Here is a 16,723-nt window from a genome sequence, read left to right as displayed (position 1 = left end):
CTAATGAAGAACTTGATAATAATGAAGCAGAAAAACAGAGTTGGAAAGCTTCAACAGAAACCCTTTTGTCTGAAAGCTCTTCTTGTTGACTCTTCAGCCTTTTCGTTTCTTCTTTGGTTCGTACATTTGGTCAATGTTCTGATGTACTATAACTCGTATCAGAGCATCTAAAAGAGTGAAAGTCGTTTTTGTCCCTCAAAACCAACCGGAAAAGACCCATCTATTCCTAATTTTAACGAAAAAATTGACAGAAGTCATGGTGGGACTAGTTGTCCAAACGAAACTAAAGTTAAAGGACCCTGAGTATCATTTTGGAAATTGAGGTACTCAAATGCAAATTCGGTCCAAATTGGGGGACTAATAAAACGATTAACCCTAAAAAGAAACAAAAAGTAAAAAATCACTGAAATAAAGTTGTTTTTTGGAAAAAAAAAGAAAAAAAAAAGAAGGATGATTGTATATAAAAATACCTATAAATCAGTCAAAATAAAATACCTACCATCATCCTATACATCAGTCAAAATAAAATACCGGTAACTCTAACTCCGAACGACAGCGAGTCCGTCACCAAGGAAGCACAAAACGACTCCCTCTGGTTGTAAGCGCAGATAAGATTCGCGCTTCGTAACCACTTCTACGACACTTTAGAGAAACCCATTCGCTGGTGCAATTCGCAAGTCGTAGATGGCTACATGTTCATCTTCTTCCACCAGATAATTCGTATAGGCTCTCATGGATCAGCAGCTCAAACACGAAGGCTTCATCCAATCCGCGCCACCTCCATTTCCTTCCGCCATAGAATTTCCTCAGCCCCCTCCCGATTCCCGCGTTCCCTCCGGCCGCTCCCAACCCAATTCAAGGTTCGTCGTGCTCTTTCTATCTCTGGTTTTTTGTTGTTGTTAAATTTTGTATATTTTGGCATTTTATCACCAGGGGGTCCAATTAAAACGATTGAGTCTTGGATTTATGGTGTTATCTTTTCTGGGTTTTTTTCTGATCGAGCTAATTATGAATAATTTTTGTGTTGTCTCAAGGTTCGTATGCATTTTTAAGTGTAAACGTTTGTTTCTGATTGAGCTAATTATGAATCATTTTTGTTTTGTCTCAAGGTTCATATGCATTTTTCAGTGTAAATAGGCTTACAATCAAATTGAGAACTGTGGCTAAACACATTTAAAGTTTAATTTAGAGAATGGTTTAATGAGACATTGTATGTTTTGTTGTGTGCAAATTCTATGATGTGAAGTTTGTGAACCCAGTTATCAAATCAATGTGTGCACAATGCCTTTTCAATAGTTGACTTTCTTGCACACTAGAATTGGTGGGTTACCCTCTAGTCAATCTGTGATGGATTACTGTTTGCAGCCAAAGGCCTGAAGGGGAAACTAAGGATTGTCTAACTGCTAGAAAGATTCAGAAGGCTGACCGGGAGAAGTTGAGGAGGGATCGACTGAATGATCAGTTTCTTGAGTTGGGGAATGTTTTAGGTACAATTGAATTGTTCATACTCTATTGTTTTTGGATTTTATATCTTTTAGGTACTCCATTTATCATACGGGCTTTAGCTACCTCTTTGGCATAGATATCATAGATAGAGATTTTGGCATCTACAACTATTTCTATTGTCAAATCTTATTGTCTTATGTTTGTATCATTTCATTATAGTACTGTGCATGAGTAGATTGTTTATGTTTGAATGTCCTTATGGAGCTGAGTGCCATATGACACGATTTATCTGCCACTACGTTATATAGAGTTGCATTTGAAAATTCTTTGTGCCACTGCATATTTGCACAAGTTCCTTCTTTTGGTTTATGGGACTTACCTTCAACTTACTAATGTGTAGTATTCTTCCTGTATAACTGCTTGCAACTTTCATTATGGTGCACGTTTATGGATTTTCCTGTATACCTGCTGGATACATGAATATCCCACACTTTTGTATTGATTTACATTTGTTACTGTAAAACGCAGATCCAGACAGACCCAAAAATGACAAAGCAACCATTTTAGCTGATACAATTCAAGTGCTGAAGGATTTGACATCGGAAGTAGACAAACTTAAAGCTGATTGTGCTTCACTAACCGAAGAGTCTCGTGAGGTGATTTAGTGTTTTATTTATTTTTATATCCTGGTGAACAATGCCCAATGCTGGATTCTTTTATAGGGCATCTAATCACTATTTTGTTTATAAACAGTTGACGCATGAGAAAAATGATCTCAGAGAAGAGAAGGCATCTCTTAAATCTGACATTGAGAACCTTAATGCTCAGTATCAGCAGAGACTCAGGGCTATGTTCCCTTGGGGTGCTATGGATCACTCAGTTGTAATGGCCCCACCTTCATATCCATATCCAATGCCAATGCCAATGCCTCCAGGTCCAATTCCCATGCATCCACATATGCAGCCATACCATTATTTCCCAAATCAGAATCCTGGGATCATTCCTAACCCCTGTTCAACTTTTGTTCCATATGTTACCCCTAATACTCTGGTTGAACAGCAGTCCACCCAATATGTATCGCCAGTAGTGCATCCAGGAAGTCGGTCTCATGTTTCAGGCAAACAAGATTCACGAAACAAATTATCCGGAGAGAGTAAAATTGACAGAAGTGAAGATTCAAATGATGTTACGACAGAACTAGAATTGAAAACTCCTGGATCTATGACTGATCAGGTCAGTTGTAGCCTTCTAAGTTGTTTAAAGAATGATATAAAGCTTTTCAACCATGTTTAAGTAAATTATAATGGAGCTTATTGGCTTTATCTTACCTTTTGAGTCCTCATTGACGTAATTTGATTGTTTTGTAGGATTTATCATCAGTACGAAGAAAATCTCAGAAGTCAGCGAGGAAGGAAATCAAGGTTACAGAAGGGAGTTCTTCAAGCAGATGTTCTTCTTCTCGTAGTGTACAGGATAGCTCATCTAATAGCGTAGTTGGTGGCACAAAGGCTGATGACTGAAAAAGAGAAAAGGTAACAAAGAACAGAACAAGGCAGGGTCATTTTGTTCTTTAATAACGTCAACAAAGTGCTCCATTTGTTTGATTTTAGTGAACTGTTTTTTAAGGTTGCTTGAACATGCGACATAGGTCTGAACTAAACTACTGTATAATTGTGGCAGAATGCTTATGGTGTTGGTACTAAATATAAAGATTTTGTTTTCTGCAGGTGTCTTCTTGCACGAAGGTGGCAAAGGATGTTGGTTGGTTTTCATTAGCAAGGTATGGGGCGTTAAGTGGATTTCCATATTCTCTTTGTAGCATGTTTAGACACTGATATTGCAGCTGGGAAATGTACAAGATAGGGTTATCTATTCCACAGGAATATGTATTTGTTGTTGTAAATAGCAGTCTTGATATTCAAGAAAGAGATTATTTTATTCAGTGAAAATGTGAAAACAACAGTGTATGTGGTTTCTTGTGGCTTTTGCATCTAGCTGTAGTGGATAGAAGCTGCTGCAGGGATTTTTAGGGATTCTTTTGTATTGAGGGTGAAGGTGAATTAGGGGAAATGTTGGGCTACTCATGAGTCATGGAGATGACTGAGATGAAATATACAATGTTCATTTCTGTTCCTTCTCACCAATCAATTTTTCACTGAAAGTGCATCTGATCTGAGTATAAAAATACGTCCGACTGTACATGGATATGATTTCGGACGTAATTTTTAAGCATGAAATTGTAGACTGTATAGTGTAAGAGATTAAGACTTATCACGTCTTAGTAAAGTGAGAGCCTGTGAGATCTCTTGGCATAGAAGCCAGATGAGCGGCTGTAGTTAAAAGTGTTGCATTTTCTCCAGACGAATCTGAAGATCTTTTTGTATAAAAACGAACTATGTCATAATCCTGAATCTTTGAGGTTGAGGTCCAAAAAGGCCAATACGTGATGGCACGGGCTGTGATTGGTGAAAACATTTGAAGGACTCAATTGCTGAAAGGGATGTTGAGTGGGGTGCTTTCATTTCATGGGCATGAATAGAAAGGAAATGTCCAATGAAAGCCACAAATTAGATAAACGGATAAAATGATTAGCATCCAACCCAAGACTAGGAGTGAATGGTGAAAATTGGCCAGAGAGCCTTCTATGCCGTAGATTTCTCAATATAATTGCAGTTGCTTCATTAAGCGGAATCCTTACTGATTCAACTACCATCGTTCTCGTCTATGAGATTTGAACTCAAGATGGACTTCGAAAGAGTGGAGACCGTATGTTGTTTGCTATTGAACCGAAGCTCGTATATATACATGTATGTGTATTTTGAGTGCATGTATATGTGTATAGGGTGCATAATATGATGCAACCATACCGAAATTTATCCAAAATGAATATGCCTTTTTGTCTCTTTGGCATGCTTGACCAACAAATGCTTAATGAAAGACAAAAAAAAGCGGCTAACTTGACCTCATTATCTCAACTGTTTTCTTAACTGTTTCTTAGTTTGTACTGAAACCTCAAGACTCTCCCAGCCCTTTCTTTCTAGGTTTTAAACCACTTTCAAATCAAAATAAACGTTTGTCCTTGTGTTCTAGTGAGCCAAAGATTCACCCCAATTCTACATACTTGGTGGTGGTGCATAAAGTCAGAAATCAATTTTCATCGACCCTTAATATAATATTATCTTATTATTTTGTCTCATCATTTCTGAAGTAAAAACATAGAAAATGAATGGGCAACAGTTGTTCTACTTATTATTATAATAATTCACTAATGGTGGAGTGTTCCTATATAGGTTTGAATAGCCAAAGATGAGACCTATGTTCTTTTCAGATGAAACCTATGTTAATTCTTGGTTTTTACACAAGAATAAAATTATTTATTTATTGGCAACGAAGGAAAATATCATGTCTCACTCACTTGTTGAGGAAATTTTTTTGAGTAGAATGTTTTGAGATTAGTTTTAGCGCTCGTTTGGGCCTGCTTATTTAGGAAACACTTCTGCTTATAAGCACTTTTAACAAAAACACTTTTATTATAAAGTTGCTGAAAATTTTGTAAAAAATTGAAGTGCTTCATGGAAAAGCACTTGGGAGTGCTTCTTAAAGAAGCACATGGCATGTGTTTTTCCAGAAAGCACTTTTAAAATTTTCTATTAAACGTTGTTAAAACCCTAAACCCTAGTTGTCAGAAAGCGCTTTTAACCCTTCTAGAAGCACACTCCCAAACGAACCCTAAGTACTTTTCGGTTTATAAACCTCATGTATCAAGTAAATTTAAATAGAATTATATATATATTTTTTGTATTGAAGCAAAAATTACAAGGAAAAGCCACGAGGGCAACCAACAATGAGGGAATCCTAGCCGTTGGCAAATTTTTGGTAGGAATAGGGTAGGTGATGGTTTGGTTGGTACCTGACAAACAAACAACCATTAAAAAAACCAAACCCTAGATTGTTGGTTGGTAAAAATTTTTTTAAAAAAAAAGTAAAAAAAAGGGAAAAAAATCGCGTGCATTTGACGTTCTAAATAACAGCGTGAACCATCCATCCCTCCTACCTATCCTAACAATCCTTCTGGTTACCATAAAACCCAACCACCCTCTTTCTCTCAGTGACTCACTCTCGCACTCGTGAAATACAAGTAAAAACACAGAGCAAGCAAACCCAAACTCGGAAGCTCCAAATCACTGAGTCAGTCATGGCGGTGGCCTCCACATCTCTCGCTTCTCAACTCTCTGGCCCTAAATCCGTCTCCTCGTACTCCGGTCTGCGACGATCGTGCTCCAAGTTGGACCACACCCAGTCTCTCTCCCTCTTCCAACACCTTCACTCCCAGCTCCGCCTCTCTTCCTCCTCCCGCAAAGCCTCCAGAGGCGTCGTCGCCATGGCCGGCACTGGAAAGGTCTGTTATTTATTTGAACTTCCTTGTTTTTATCTCTCTTTGTGTTTTGTTTGGTTTCCTAGAAAATGTGGAAATGAAAGGAAAAATCTTGGATCTCAATTGATTAAAGGTATTAAGAAAATGGTGAAATTATCCTTAGTTTCAGAATGCGATTGTCCTTCACTACAAATGCCTGGATATTTTTGGATTCTCTCCTCTTTGGATATATATATTTTTTGTAATTAATTGTATCTTTTGTTGTGTTTGCAGTTCTTTGTTGGTGGAAACTGGAAGTGTGTAAGTACTCTTTTGACTGCAATGTCTGTTTGCACTACCTCTAGTGAATTGTTCTCTTTGTGTTAAAAGAATTTTTATGCTTCCTTCATAGAGCAAAGGGGCTGAAATGCTCAGAACATTTCCACTCAAACACATTCTCAATTTTGAAGTTTCATTATATCATCTTTCGAAAGCTACCACCTTTCAACCATGTTTTTTTTCAAACATAAATCCAGCGCTTGAAATTTCAATTCTATTTTAAATTTTAAATTTGTTGTTAATCTAGTGTTACTTCCAATGGTATATATTTTACAAGTAAGTATTTTAAACTCTGTAGAATCTGTTTTCTCTAATGTATTTTCTTAGCCTGCTTTTGTTGGATATTGAAGACATATACACATTCAAACTCTTAAGATGGCTCAGTTCTTCTTGTGACCTTTTCATCTTTGCTGTTTCATTCAGAATGGCACAAAAGACTCTATCAGCAAGCTAGTCTCTGACTTGAACAGTGCCAAATTGGAAGCAGATGTTGGTGAGATATTGTTATGTTTGATCTTCAGTATATACCTGTTTCAATTTGCAGTAGGTTTACTAGATTGCTTTAGTCTTGCCAATACATTATACATGATGAATGACCAAAATCTGGTGGGAAGGAAACTCTGCGTGACTGGAATTGATCAATAAGTTTGAGTGTATATGACTTATTTAGAAAAGTAGGCAGTAATATAATTGTAGCTAGGGAAGAAACTTGGAAGTGTATGCAACGTGCGAATAGGTGTTGGGCATAGGTGGTTAAGGGTGGCAAGTCCACTATGTTACTTTGTAGGTACAGAATGGAGTCATTTGTGTAAAAGTCAGTTTCTATTGATCTCATTTATATATCATTTAAGAATATGAATTTATAGTGTTTTTAAATTTTGATTTTCTTATGATATGTACAGATGTTGTTGTTGCACCACCATTTCTTTACATCGATCAGGTGAAGAACTCGTTAACAGATCGTATTGAAATATCTGGTCAAAATTCGTGGGTTGGAAAAGGTGGCGCTTTCACGGGAGAAATCAGGTTAGGTTACTCTGCCTTGTTAAATTTCTTAGTAGTTTGTCCTTCACAGATACATACATTTTCATCTTGCTATTACAAATTTATCTTTGGTTGTCTTGATTAGAGACTATTCTCTTTACGACTTATCTTAAACTTGCTGGGTGGTAGGTTCATAGTTTATATTTCTGCGCTCCCCCCTCCCTTTCGAAGCTCCTCTAGAATTATATCTCGAAAACTGTTTCTCAAACATTGTAAGAATCCTGTTTGAATTTGACATCAATTTCAAAAAGGTTATTTGTTCATTGTATTGCAAGGACAATGAGCGGTCCTTTCAAGATTCTGGCTTAAAAATCCGAAACAGATCTTGTAATAGTAGTATATATAAGCTCTGAGTTGACATATGCCTCTCATAGTTCTGTTATGGTTGCATTTTCAGTTTAATGAACTCATATAATTACTATAATTACCATGTCCATTTTGCAGCGTTGAACAATTGAAGGATATTGGGGCCACATGGGTTATTCTTGGACACTCAGAACGGAGGCATGTAATTGGGGAAGATGATCAGGTGAATGTTCCAAATATTTCTTTAAATTTTTATGAAGGTCTCTAGAGAAAATGATTAGTGTATATTCTGATCTATGATAAGTATTCAAAATGTAACTGAAATTTATTAATTGCAGTTTATAGGAAAGAAAGCTGCCTATGCCTTGAACGAGGGTCTTGGAGTTATTGCTTGCATTGGTGAGAAGCTAGAAGAAAGGGAAGCAGGGAAAACTTTTGACATCTGCTTTCAGCAACTGAAGGCTTTTGCAGGTAACTTCTAAATGCTTTTTCTTTTTCACGATTGTGCAGCCAATTTTGGAGTCCCATTTCAAGATGAATAGCTTGTCCCTTGTGTATAACACTAATTTGTCTATTATGTGCAGATGCGGTACCCAGCTGGGATAATATAGTTATTGCTTATGAGCCTGTTTGGGCCATTGGAACTGGTAAGGTGGCCAGTCCAGAACAAGCTCAGGAAGTACATGTAGCTGTCCGTGATTGGCTCAAGAAGAACGTGTCACCAGAAGTTGCATCCAAAACAAGAATTATTTATGGAGGTAGCTTGTTTCCTGCAACTTTTTTTGGTTGGTCGTCAGTTTCTTACAAATTTCACCTCTGTGATTAAGCAACAGAAAGCACTTATGCATGTTCTTAAAATAGGTCAAGGGAGGCCAATTCATGTTAATATATTGGCAATAATGGCATCATCTATGAATTTTAACTGTAAGATGTAAATAACTTTAGAAACATCCAACCTGGACCCTTGTCGTAGAATCATTTGAACATAATGATTCTGCTCAGTGCTCAGCTAGTTGGGATATTCTAGTCTTAGCTCTGAGTGAATATCCGACTTCCGGTAGTATTGTAACTAAATTGGGATCCAATTTTAGGGTCTGTAAATGGAGGCAATTCTGCTGAGCTTGCAAAGAAGGAAGATATTGATGGTTTTCTCGTTGGTGGTGCTTCCTTAAAGGTATACTACCGCAATTATTTGCCTTGAGAGTACTATATAGTTTAGAACCTTTTTGTTTTCGGTTTGTAATTTTTTTGCAAATGACACTAACAAGTTGAGTTTTCATCATCTAGGGTCCTGAATTCGCTACCATAATCAATTCCGTAACAGCCAAGAAAGTTGCAGCTTGATTATGGTTGTTTTGGCACCAGGATCAAATAAAGGGCCATGCGAAGGTACACTTTGAGTTTGAAGCTTTGTTGTAACAAATGTATGAGCCAGTCTATCATACGGATTTTTTCTTCTTCTTTATTTTTCCTTCTTTTTGTGTGGTCATTTTTTAAGTTTTCCTCCATAAAGATAGGAAATATCTTCTATCCATTTTCCATGGGCCACTTATTGTCTGGTGGACACTAGAGCAATACAAGTCATTTTAAGCTTAAAACATTTTGAACCAAAGGGTCCTCTCTCATAATGCAATCAACATCAAGGGGTCCTCTCATTTTCTCAATTCTCATATCCCATGGTGAATTTGGTAATTGAAAATAACTGCCTTCGCCGTAATACTCGAAAATAAATGAATAAATGAATAATATTTTTGGCAAATGGAAAGCTAAAAACTAAAATTGAAGAATAAAGGAAGAGAAAAGAGAATTCCATGGACTCATCCTTAATTAAGAAGGTAATTCGGTATCATTCACGTGAATCGGAGCATATTAGTACAAAGTAAAAAGTTTGTGAGGCAGGCAAAGTCTACACTCAAAGCATATATGCCAAAGCCAACCTACTGTGAAGAGCAAGCCAAACCCTAATCACCTTTCATTCTTATTTATATAAACCTTGTTGTAAGGAGACTTAAGAGTGAAAAGAGGACAAAGATGGAGTGGTTCTACCCTAAGAGGAGGAGGGGTCCAGAGTGGAAACAAGGGTGGACTTGCCAGACCTTGTCCTCCATCTCTGCACCACCTCTGCATTTGCTCACCATCTTTGCCATTGTCATTGGCTTGCTGTGGCTTTCTCAATACACAGAGTACAAGGCCCAAATGCAACACACAGCCTTTAATTTCCAGCTCTTCCTAATGGTGTTGCCTGTTTTGTTGATATTTGTGGTAGCTTCATGTTCTTCAGTCCCTTCTAGTGGATGGTTCAGCTTTCGGTCCCAACATCCACAGCGTGAGCCAGCTCACCGGGCCGGGGGCAGTGGTGGCTCAGGCTCACCGTGGGGTGTTGCCATCTTGTTGGTGCTGATTTTGGTCTTGCTATCTTACCAATCATCCTTTCATTCCAAGTGGCTTGGACCTCTTGGGATGTCAGATTAATTGTGCTTTGGTTTTTTTTTGTTGTTGAGAGAATTGTGCTTTGTGAAGATGTATTGGGTTGGATAAACGAATCTCTCCATTTGGCTTTAACCATGCAATGTCATCAATCACCGTAGACTTGCTACTACAAGATTGAGCCAACTCTGATGATTGTGCTTAGTATCAAGCTCGAGCTGGGTTAATTATTTTAGATCTAAGTTCCGACCGGCTTAATTATTTGTAAATAAACTCATGATTCTTGTGTGTTTTGGTTATTAATTCACATGCATATTTGTTTTATCACACCCTGCACATATATATTCTATTTCAAAAAAAGATGAAGATAAATATAAAGTCCAGCTTCCATTTCAAATATGTTTAGGGAGTATTGGCAATCACATGGTACATACACTCACAACATTCCATAAGTTGTTTCTTGAAGCTGGATAATACTGGGTTCATCCATGTAAACAACTTTGGGATCCCCATAAGTGAAATGGCAACGCTAAGCCCTCTCTTCATACCTCCACTATACTTTCCGGCTTGTTCGTCTGCAACCCCACCATAAAATAGATTGACACTTTTCAGAGATTCTTCCACTGCTTGTATTAATGCAGAACCCTTGAGGTTTTTAAGTCTTCCATAAAATAGTAAACGCACCCTTCCAATGAGGGTTTCCCATAGCAGGTCATGCTGTGGACAAACACCCATGCTGATATATATTTCATCCATCTGAGTCTGAATGTGCAGACCTTGAACATAAGCAGTGCCCAGAGGTTGACTTTGTGAGACCAATCATCATATTGATAAAAGAGGTCTTCCCAGCACCATTAGGGCCAAGCATGCCAAAACACTCTCCCCGAGACAAAGCAAGAGACAACCCTCTCACTGCAAATTTCTCAGGGTTTCCATCTCTTCCAGAATACACCTTTTTGAGGTTGTCACAGATGACTGCATGAGTTGTATCTGAATCCAGTAGCAATTTTTCAACCTTCTCCCTCTCTTGACCAACATCAGGTTTCTCCATCTCAATAGAAACTTTAGATCCCTCTTTGTGAAGAATTTTAACCTATAAGTGAGCCAAATATAACAAAACATAGGATGTAGATTGAAGATACTGTAAGAAAATAAGTATAGGAAATCATCCTGACAGATCCTTGTAAAAACTCAAGGTAGACATTGGATGCCAGATTCACTAAACTCGGAAGCCGCAGCAAAGCAATAGGACCACTGCCCGTGTCATTCTTAAAAGGTTGAATTGTACCATATGCTTACATTAAAATTATCCCCATTTGAGTTAGAGAAATCATAGGCTGCAAGTACTGTGTGATTGCTAATACTCCCTACACATATTTGAAGACAATCAATGAGCCATAATGAAGAATTCGACATGGTTGCAGCCATTGTTGACGCATCCGATTGCGCCTTCTTCGGAATTGACTCGTCCCCCCGTCACTTTCCCATCAAATCCAATAATTCTAATTCTATTCAAACTTTCCCAACTTTTGAATTTTTTTGGTCCGCAGATAAACCCAATCTCAATGATTACTCTCACATCATTGGCGAAATTTTTCCAAATTTCACATCCAAAACATAATCGGATTCCTCCAGAAGATCCAAACACAAATCCTTGAACTTTTCTAATAGGACATACACAAGTTTCCTCCAATATCTCGTTATTTTGTCTATAAAATGTGAAAGTTTTTTTTTTCTTTTCATGAGAATCACATCTGAAAGTTCAATCATTTTATTAAAGTTGTAACCACTAATTATTTGTGTGTTTTTATCAAACAAAAAGAGAGAAAAAAAGCTTAAAAAAACTCAGAGAAGCTTAAGTTTCAATGAATAATCATGAAAATAAGAAAAGTGAGGCGCATTTAAATTCTGAAATCATGCAAATGTCTTGAATTTGTTTTTGTGATATGGAACATCATACTAATAGTGTTTAACGAAGTGTGCAGGGTTTCGTTGCTATTAATTATAATTTTTTTTTATCACATATTTAGTATGAAAACCATTTTTTGTAAGTTTTTAATTCAAATTCATCCCAATATTTTGTTTCTGTTGCATTATGTTTCTTTAGCAAATCCACAAGAGAACCAAGAAGACGAACAAGACATTACTCAAAAATGGAAATTCAGGCTTTCCGTTCAATTCTTGAATATGTAACAGCTACACATGCATCAACAAAATCCTCATCTATAAAATCAGTAGAGAAGATTTGCAACCTATCTTCAATACCTCTAGAGAAGCACTGAGTTATAAACAGCCTTGCATACTCATGAATCCGACCGGTCACCGGTTTCACACACACAATAGGGTAATCAGGCTGAGGTGTCACTGTGTTCTCCACCCTGTAAAAGAATGTCCTTGTTGAAATTGGAGGCTGCTCACTCAAATACTTCAAGTTGCTTTCGAATTTTGTCGATGGCAAATCCGTGTTGATCCAGTCATCCTTCAAGTGCTCAGAACTCCATAGAAGGCCCCCTGCCTTAGGCTGAGGTGAATTCCTTGGCTTCCACACGCATATTATTCGCTTCGGAAACAATTCTGCAATGGTCTTGTTGAACACATTGTCATCCTGGTGGATGAGAACCTCCCCAAATTGATGCACCAAATACTGCTCAAAATCAGGAGGGTCATCATGACCATGTTCCGTCCTGATTTCAAGGAGTATGATCTCTGACTTTGTTTCAGATAGAAACTTCTTGATGTCTCTGATCACAATATCAATGCTGTATGTGACAAGAATTCCATGGCAGACGCGACGATCCTTTTGAACCCGAATGTCAAACACTCTGGTGCCTATGACAAGCTGTTGGTAGATGGACAGAGTTTGGCATTGTGCAAAAGGCCTAGTTATGCATGGAAATCCAATCTTGTTGGTTGCAGAGTCATGTGTTCCTGGCCATAAAATATTGTGTATGTGAAGCTTCTCAGGGTTGAGGCCTGCCATCCAATTTTTTCTATCTGTAGGCCTAAGGGCACAAGCTGGAAAGTCCTCACCACAGCTTTGATGAAGATCACGCATCGATTTCCTCTCCGTTGAGATCGCCTTACGGCGTTCTATCTGTTTAGGGAAACAGGAACCCATTGTTAATAAGAAGGAAGAAGAAGAGGAGTTGGTTCTTTCCTCTTCCTCTTCTTCCTTGTCTGGATGCAAATGGAGTAGGCTGTGCAGAGAAATATTATGTTTATTAGATACAAAATAAAAGGAAGCATTGTGACGTTTTAGACAATAGGTTTTATTGTGGCAAGACTTACTGTCAATAAGTTATAATTATCTTCAAGTGTGTTTTTCATCTTGGTAGGTCGTCATTTGATTAAATAATTGGTGGAGAGCTATAATCGATGCTTCTCTGTAGTTGATCCACTTGTATTCATTCTTCTGATTGGTCCACTTGTGTGGCTCTCCAGACTTATATGACTTGTTGGTTTTGATATCTTTTATTTTTTTTCAATCTCTTTTTCTTCATAATGTTTCCAAAATTCATGCTAAATTTACATGGTTTACGGAAATGACAGAAATTATGGATTTAAACATGAATGAAATTGACAGTAGAATTTTTACCCTGATTTCAGGGAAACAGTGATTTTTAAATTATTTTTTTCCTCATCTGATCAATAAAGACTACCTACCACCAGAGATGCTCATTTGCAGTTTTACTGTCACTGCAGATGCTACCAAAACTAGTGATGACATGTTGAACTTTTCCTGCCCCACAAAAGACCTAGTAGTTTCTCTATTGTTCCATTAAGTGCTTTCAAAAGTTGGGAGAAATGAAAGTTGTATGGCTGAGAATTGAGCCATTTGAACAATTCAATGGTAGACATTGGATGTCATATAACCTAACCGTACTCCTCAACAAGAAACGCATGAAAATTGTCATTGACTTCACACCATGAAGTTTCCATTGGTAGGGCCTACCATGAAAATAATGCAACTTGAATTCTTGTAATCTCAATCTAAAACAAATTATGAGCTCGTTTGGTGTCTAGGATTGGATTGAATACGATAACTCCCTATATTAGCACGTTAAATGAAGAAATGAAATTTTATTGACTACGTTGAAGGTAGAAGATGGATTACTCATGAAAAAAACTTATCCCATCTAATCCCCACAAAATGGTAAGATATCATACGCACCAAACGAGCCCTATCGAACTTGCTTGACATGCTTGGTTAGCACTGGGCCACAAGGGCCGGTGGTAGGTTTGGATATGGTGAGGGCTATTGTCAAATTTTGATTACAAGTTGCGCAAGAAACCAGACACGGACAATCAGCTAAAATAGACAATTTGGAGATTGTAAATCCCCTGATTACCGGGATGTTGCTGTCTATATGTATGAAGTACAAATATATTGCTTTGACTGGGCGGCTCCACCTTTTCATATATAATATAACTCTCATATAAAATAACTTTTATATATTTGAAACTCTAAAAGTAAACCTTCAAGGAAGGAGTTACTTCTGATCAGAGCAATTCATGCTTACCTACTTCATATTAATTTCGCTAAATATGTTCACTTACAAGTTACAACAGCAATCAAATTAGCCTAATGAAACCATTAGACATAAAAACAAAAACAAAAATCATATGGAAAACCATTGAAGATTCAGTTTCAACTCAACATAAACAGAGCATAATCTATTTTCACAATATGAGTAGAAGATCATATTCCATGGCATACAACAACTACTGCATATACACACAACTTTTTTTTTTATATAATTTTTTTAAATTTTTAAACAGAATACTGAACATACTATATGAGCCAGCTGTCCCGGAAACTAGACTGGAATTGCAGCAAAACTAGCAGGAGCACAATGAAAGCAGCAACACCCCATGGTGAGCTTCCCTCTGAAGGTTGATGGTAGGTTCTCGTGCGGTTTCCCAGTGGAGACATGGAGAAGAGCCAATCAGGATCCATGGAAGACAGCAACTTAACAAGAAGCAGAAGTGCTATTGGTGTAACAAAAAGCAACCAATTGAATTGCGTTTCAGCTTCTTCCGCAGCTGACTCAAGGGATGAGTACCAGGATATGCCAAGAAAGATTGAGATTACTGCAAGAATTAGCAGAACTGGATATGGCAGGGGACTTAGAGAGAACCCTTCTAGGAAAGAGCTGGTTTGGCTTCTTCCATAGGCCATGAAGAGAGGTTTTAGTGTTCAAATGGACAAGCTCAAGAGGTTGTTAGGAATTGAAGGGCCTGTGTTTTTATAGCCAAAAAACAGGGAAGTGACTGCTTTAATTTTTACAGCCAACTAATAAATTAATCTTATTTGCTTGGGTTTTTATTGCTTAATAAAGTCTTTGTGGGGTTTCATTTATGCAATGGAATGGAGAAGGTGTGATGCGTGGGTGGGGCCACAAGAAAAAGAAGGCACAGAAGATAAGAAGAAGAGCTCTAAGATATCTACACCGGCCGAAAAGAAATGTAACTTACCAAAAAAGAAGGATAGGACCTGTAGTTCTCAAAAAAAAAAAAAAAACACAAAAGAAGAAGGATACTTCTAAGATTCTAAGATAAAAATCCAGTGATTGACAAAAAATATTTTAAGTTTTACCATTTTTTTTCTGTAAAAGAGGAAAAACAAAAACTTTTGACCATTTAAAATTGTTTTTTGTTTTTTTTTTCATAACTAGGAATTTCTTAGTAGCTTTTTATTTAACAAAAGTGTTTGAATCATTGGACTCTATAATATAGAGTGAAACGTCCCTTTAAATAACTTTGTTTAATGGATCCATCTATGGGAGCTAAGGTTATAGTTTTTTTTTATAGAGAAAAATGATAATTATATTAATAAATTAAGCACAAATATCATCAACTATAAGGGCAAATACGCATAAAGGGATGATATAAATAACACATGGTTAATCCGGATACATACCACAAAATGACAAAGAAATTTCGGCATTTAAAAGCCGCATGCCTAAACAAACCAGACATGAATTACATCGCCCAAATCTTTTAATACAACTTTAAATTCTCACAAGTACAAAACACAAGTAGAGACTAGAAAACAATCAAACACCCAACTCACAAAGAGTTTATGCAATTATTACAAAATAAGAAAAGTACAAACAAACAATAACCAAAAACCAATTGAGCCACCACCACAGTTGCTACCTCCGTCACCATAGCTGCCATTGCCTCCTTTGAGACAGAGAACACCACCTAGATTGCAGTCACTCACCGTACAATAAAAAATCAACCAACAAAACTACAAATCCAAGTAGATCTAGGTAAAAAACCAAGATCCAAAACAGATCTAGGCATAAATAATCTCCCCACAATTAAAACCCCAAATCCATTATATGGGGAAGGGGAAAAATAATAGGGAGATAAGAGCATCACCAATGAGATGGTGTATTTTCAGGGGGTGTAAAGCCACCTTTACATCCCATTTACACCTCCATAAGAGCTCTTTCAGTGGGCAACCCCTTGCTCGGGCAAGGAGGGCCTAGGCCCAAAAAGTGTTTCCAGCGGGCAAATGTAGCCAGGGCAGTTGGTGGGCTCCACAAGCCAGGGCTGGCCCAAAGGCAAGAATAGCCTAGGCTGTTGTCTGGGTTTGCTGACGTCAGCAACGAAATTTTTTTTATAATAAAAAACTAAAAATTTCAGAATTTTTTTTAATAAATACTTGGTCATATTTTTCACTTCCCACACCAAAACTCTATACAAATTCCTCTCATTCATATCTCATGTGAATAGTGGTTGTCATGGCAATGGGTGGAAACACCACAAGCCTTTTGCAAGGGCTGTCACTATTCACAT

General features: G+C 37.4%; 5 protein-coding genes and 1 pseudogene across 5 annotated transcripts; 3 read left to right on the top strand and 3 right to left on the bottom strand.

Annotated features, from left to right (window-relative positions):
• Positions 1–506: 506 nt before the first annotated feature.
• Positions 507–3,590, top strand: LOC110761717 (transcription factor bHLH121). The gene is made up of 6 exons (XM_021964271.2): positions 507–860; positions 1,366–1,487; positions 1,975–2,102; positions 2,200–2,679; positions 2,814–2,978; positions 3,174–3,590. The coding sequence occupies exons 1-5, from the start codon at positions 733–735 to the stop codon at positions 2,964–2,966; spliced, it is 1,011 nt and encodes a 336-aa protein (XP_021819963.1). The 5' UTR covers positions 507–732; the 3' UTR covers positions 2,967–2,978; positions 3,174–3,590.
• Positions 3,591–5,524: 1,934 nt separating this feature from the next.
• TIM (triosephosphate isomerase) lies at positions 5,525–9,153 on the top strand. The gene is made up of 9 exons (XM_021964282.2): positions 5,525–5,845; positions 6,095–6,121; positions 6,563–6,632; positions 7,042–7,165; positions 7,628–7,712; positions 7,828–7,960; positions 8,074–8,247; positions 8,581–8,663; positions 8,777–9,153. The coding sequence occupies exons 1-9, from the start codon at positions 5,642–5,644 to the stop codon at positions 8,831–8,833; spliced, it is 957 nt and encodes a 318-aa protein (XP_021819974.1). The 5' UTR covers positions 5,525–5,641; the 3' UTR covers positions 8,834–9,153.
• A 162-nt stretch (positions 9,154–9,315) lies between these two features.
• On the top strand, positions 9,316–10,243 carry LOC110761722 (uncharacterized). Its single transcript, XM_021964276.2, has one exon. It carries the CDS (start codon positions 9,521–9,523, stop codon positions 9,959–9,961), a length of 441 nt encoding a protein of 146 aa, XP_021819968.1. The 5' UTR covers positions 9,316–9,520; the 3' UTR covers positions 9,962–10,243.
• Positions 10,244–10,284: 41 nt separating this feature from the next.
• On the bottom strand, positions 10,285–11,359 carry LOC110761737 (ABC transporter A family member 7 pseudogene; annotated as a pseudogene).
• Positions 11,360–12,059: 700 nt separating this feature from the next.
• On the bottom strand, positions 12,060–14,263 carry LOC110761735 (uncharacterized). The gene has a single exon (XM_021964287.2). It carries the CDS (start codon positions 13,032–13,034, stop codon positions 12,078–12,080), a length of 957 nt encoding a protein of 318 aa, XP_021819979.1. The 5' UTR covers positions 13,035–14,263; the 3' UTR covers positions 12,060–12,077.
• Positions 14,264–14,562: 299 nt separating this feature from the next.
• On the bottom strand, positions 14,563–15,156 carry LOC110761736 (uncharacterized). Its single transcript, XM_021964288.2, has one exon. The coding sequence runs from the start codon at positions 15,093–15,095 to the stop codon at positions 14,709–14,711; it is 387 nt and encodes a 128-aa protein (XP_021819980.1). The 5' UTR covers positions 15,096–15,156; the 3' UTR covers positions 14,563–14,708.
• Positions 15,157–16,723: the final 1,567 nt, after the last annotated feature.

The sequence above is a fragment of the Prunus avium genome, chromosome 8, assembly GCF_965620075.1.
Source record: "Prunus avium chromosome 8, drPruAviu1.hap1.1, whole genome shotgun sequence".
NCBI lineage: Eukaryota > Viridiplantae > Streptophyta > Magnoliopsida > Rosales > Rosaceae > Prunus > Prunus avium.
This window is presented reverse-complemented; position numbering and strand designations above follow the sequence as displayed.

Coding starts and splice junctions, on each gene's coding strand:
- LOC110761717 (XM_021964271.2), top strand. CDS start 733: ATGGATCAGCAGCTCAAACACGAAGGCTTCATCCAATCCGCGCCACCT. Junction 861..1,365: donor CGCTCCCAACCCAATTCAAG/GTTCGTCGTGCT, acceptor TACTGTTTGCAG/CCAAAGGCCTGAAGGGGAAA. Junction 2,103..2,199: donor TAACCGAAGAGTCTCGTGAG/GTGATTTAGTGT, acceptor GTTTATAAACAG/TTGACGCATGAGAAAAATGA.
- TIM (XM_021964282.2), top strand. CDS start 5,642: ATGGCGGTGGCCTCCACATCTCTCGCTTCTCAACTCTCTGGCCCTAAA. Junction 6,122..6,562: donor TTGGTGGAAACTGGAAGTGT/GTAAGTACTCTT, acceptor TGTTTCATTCAG/AATGGCACAAAAGACTCTAT. Junction 7,713..7,827: donor TAATTGGGGAAGATGATCAG/GTGAATGTTCCA, acceptor TATTAATTGCAG/TTTATAGGAAAGAAAGCTGC.
- LOC110761722 (XM_021964276.2), top strand. CDS start 9,521: ATGGAGTGGTTCTACCCTAAGAGGAGGAGGGGTCCAGAGTGGAAACAA.
- LOC110761735 (XM_021964287.2), bottom strand. CDS start 13,034: ATGGGTTCCTGTTTCCCTAAACAGATAGAACGCCGTAAGGCGATCTCA.
- LOC110761736 (XM_021964288.2), bottom strand. CDS start 15,095: ATGGCCTATGGAAGAAGCCAAACCAGCTCTTTCCTAGAAGGGTTCTCT.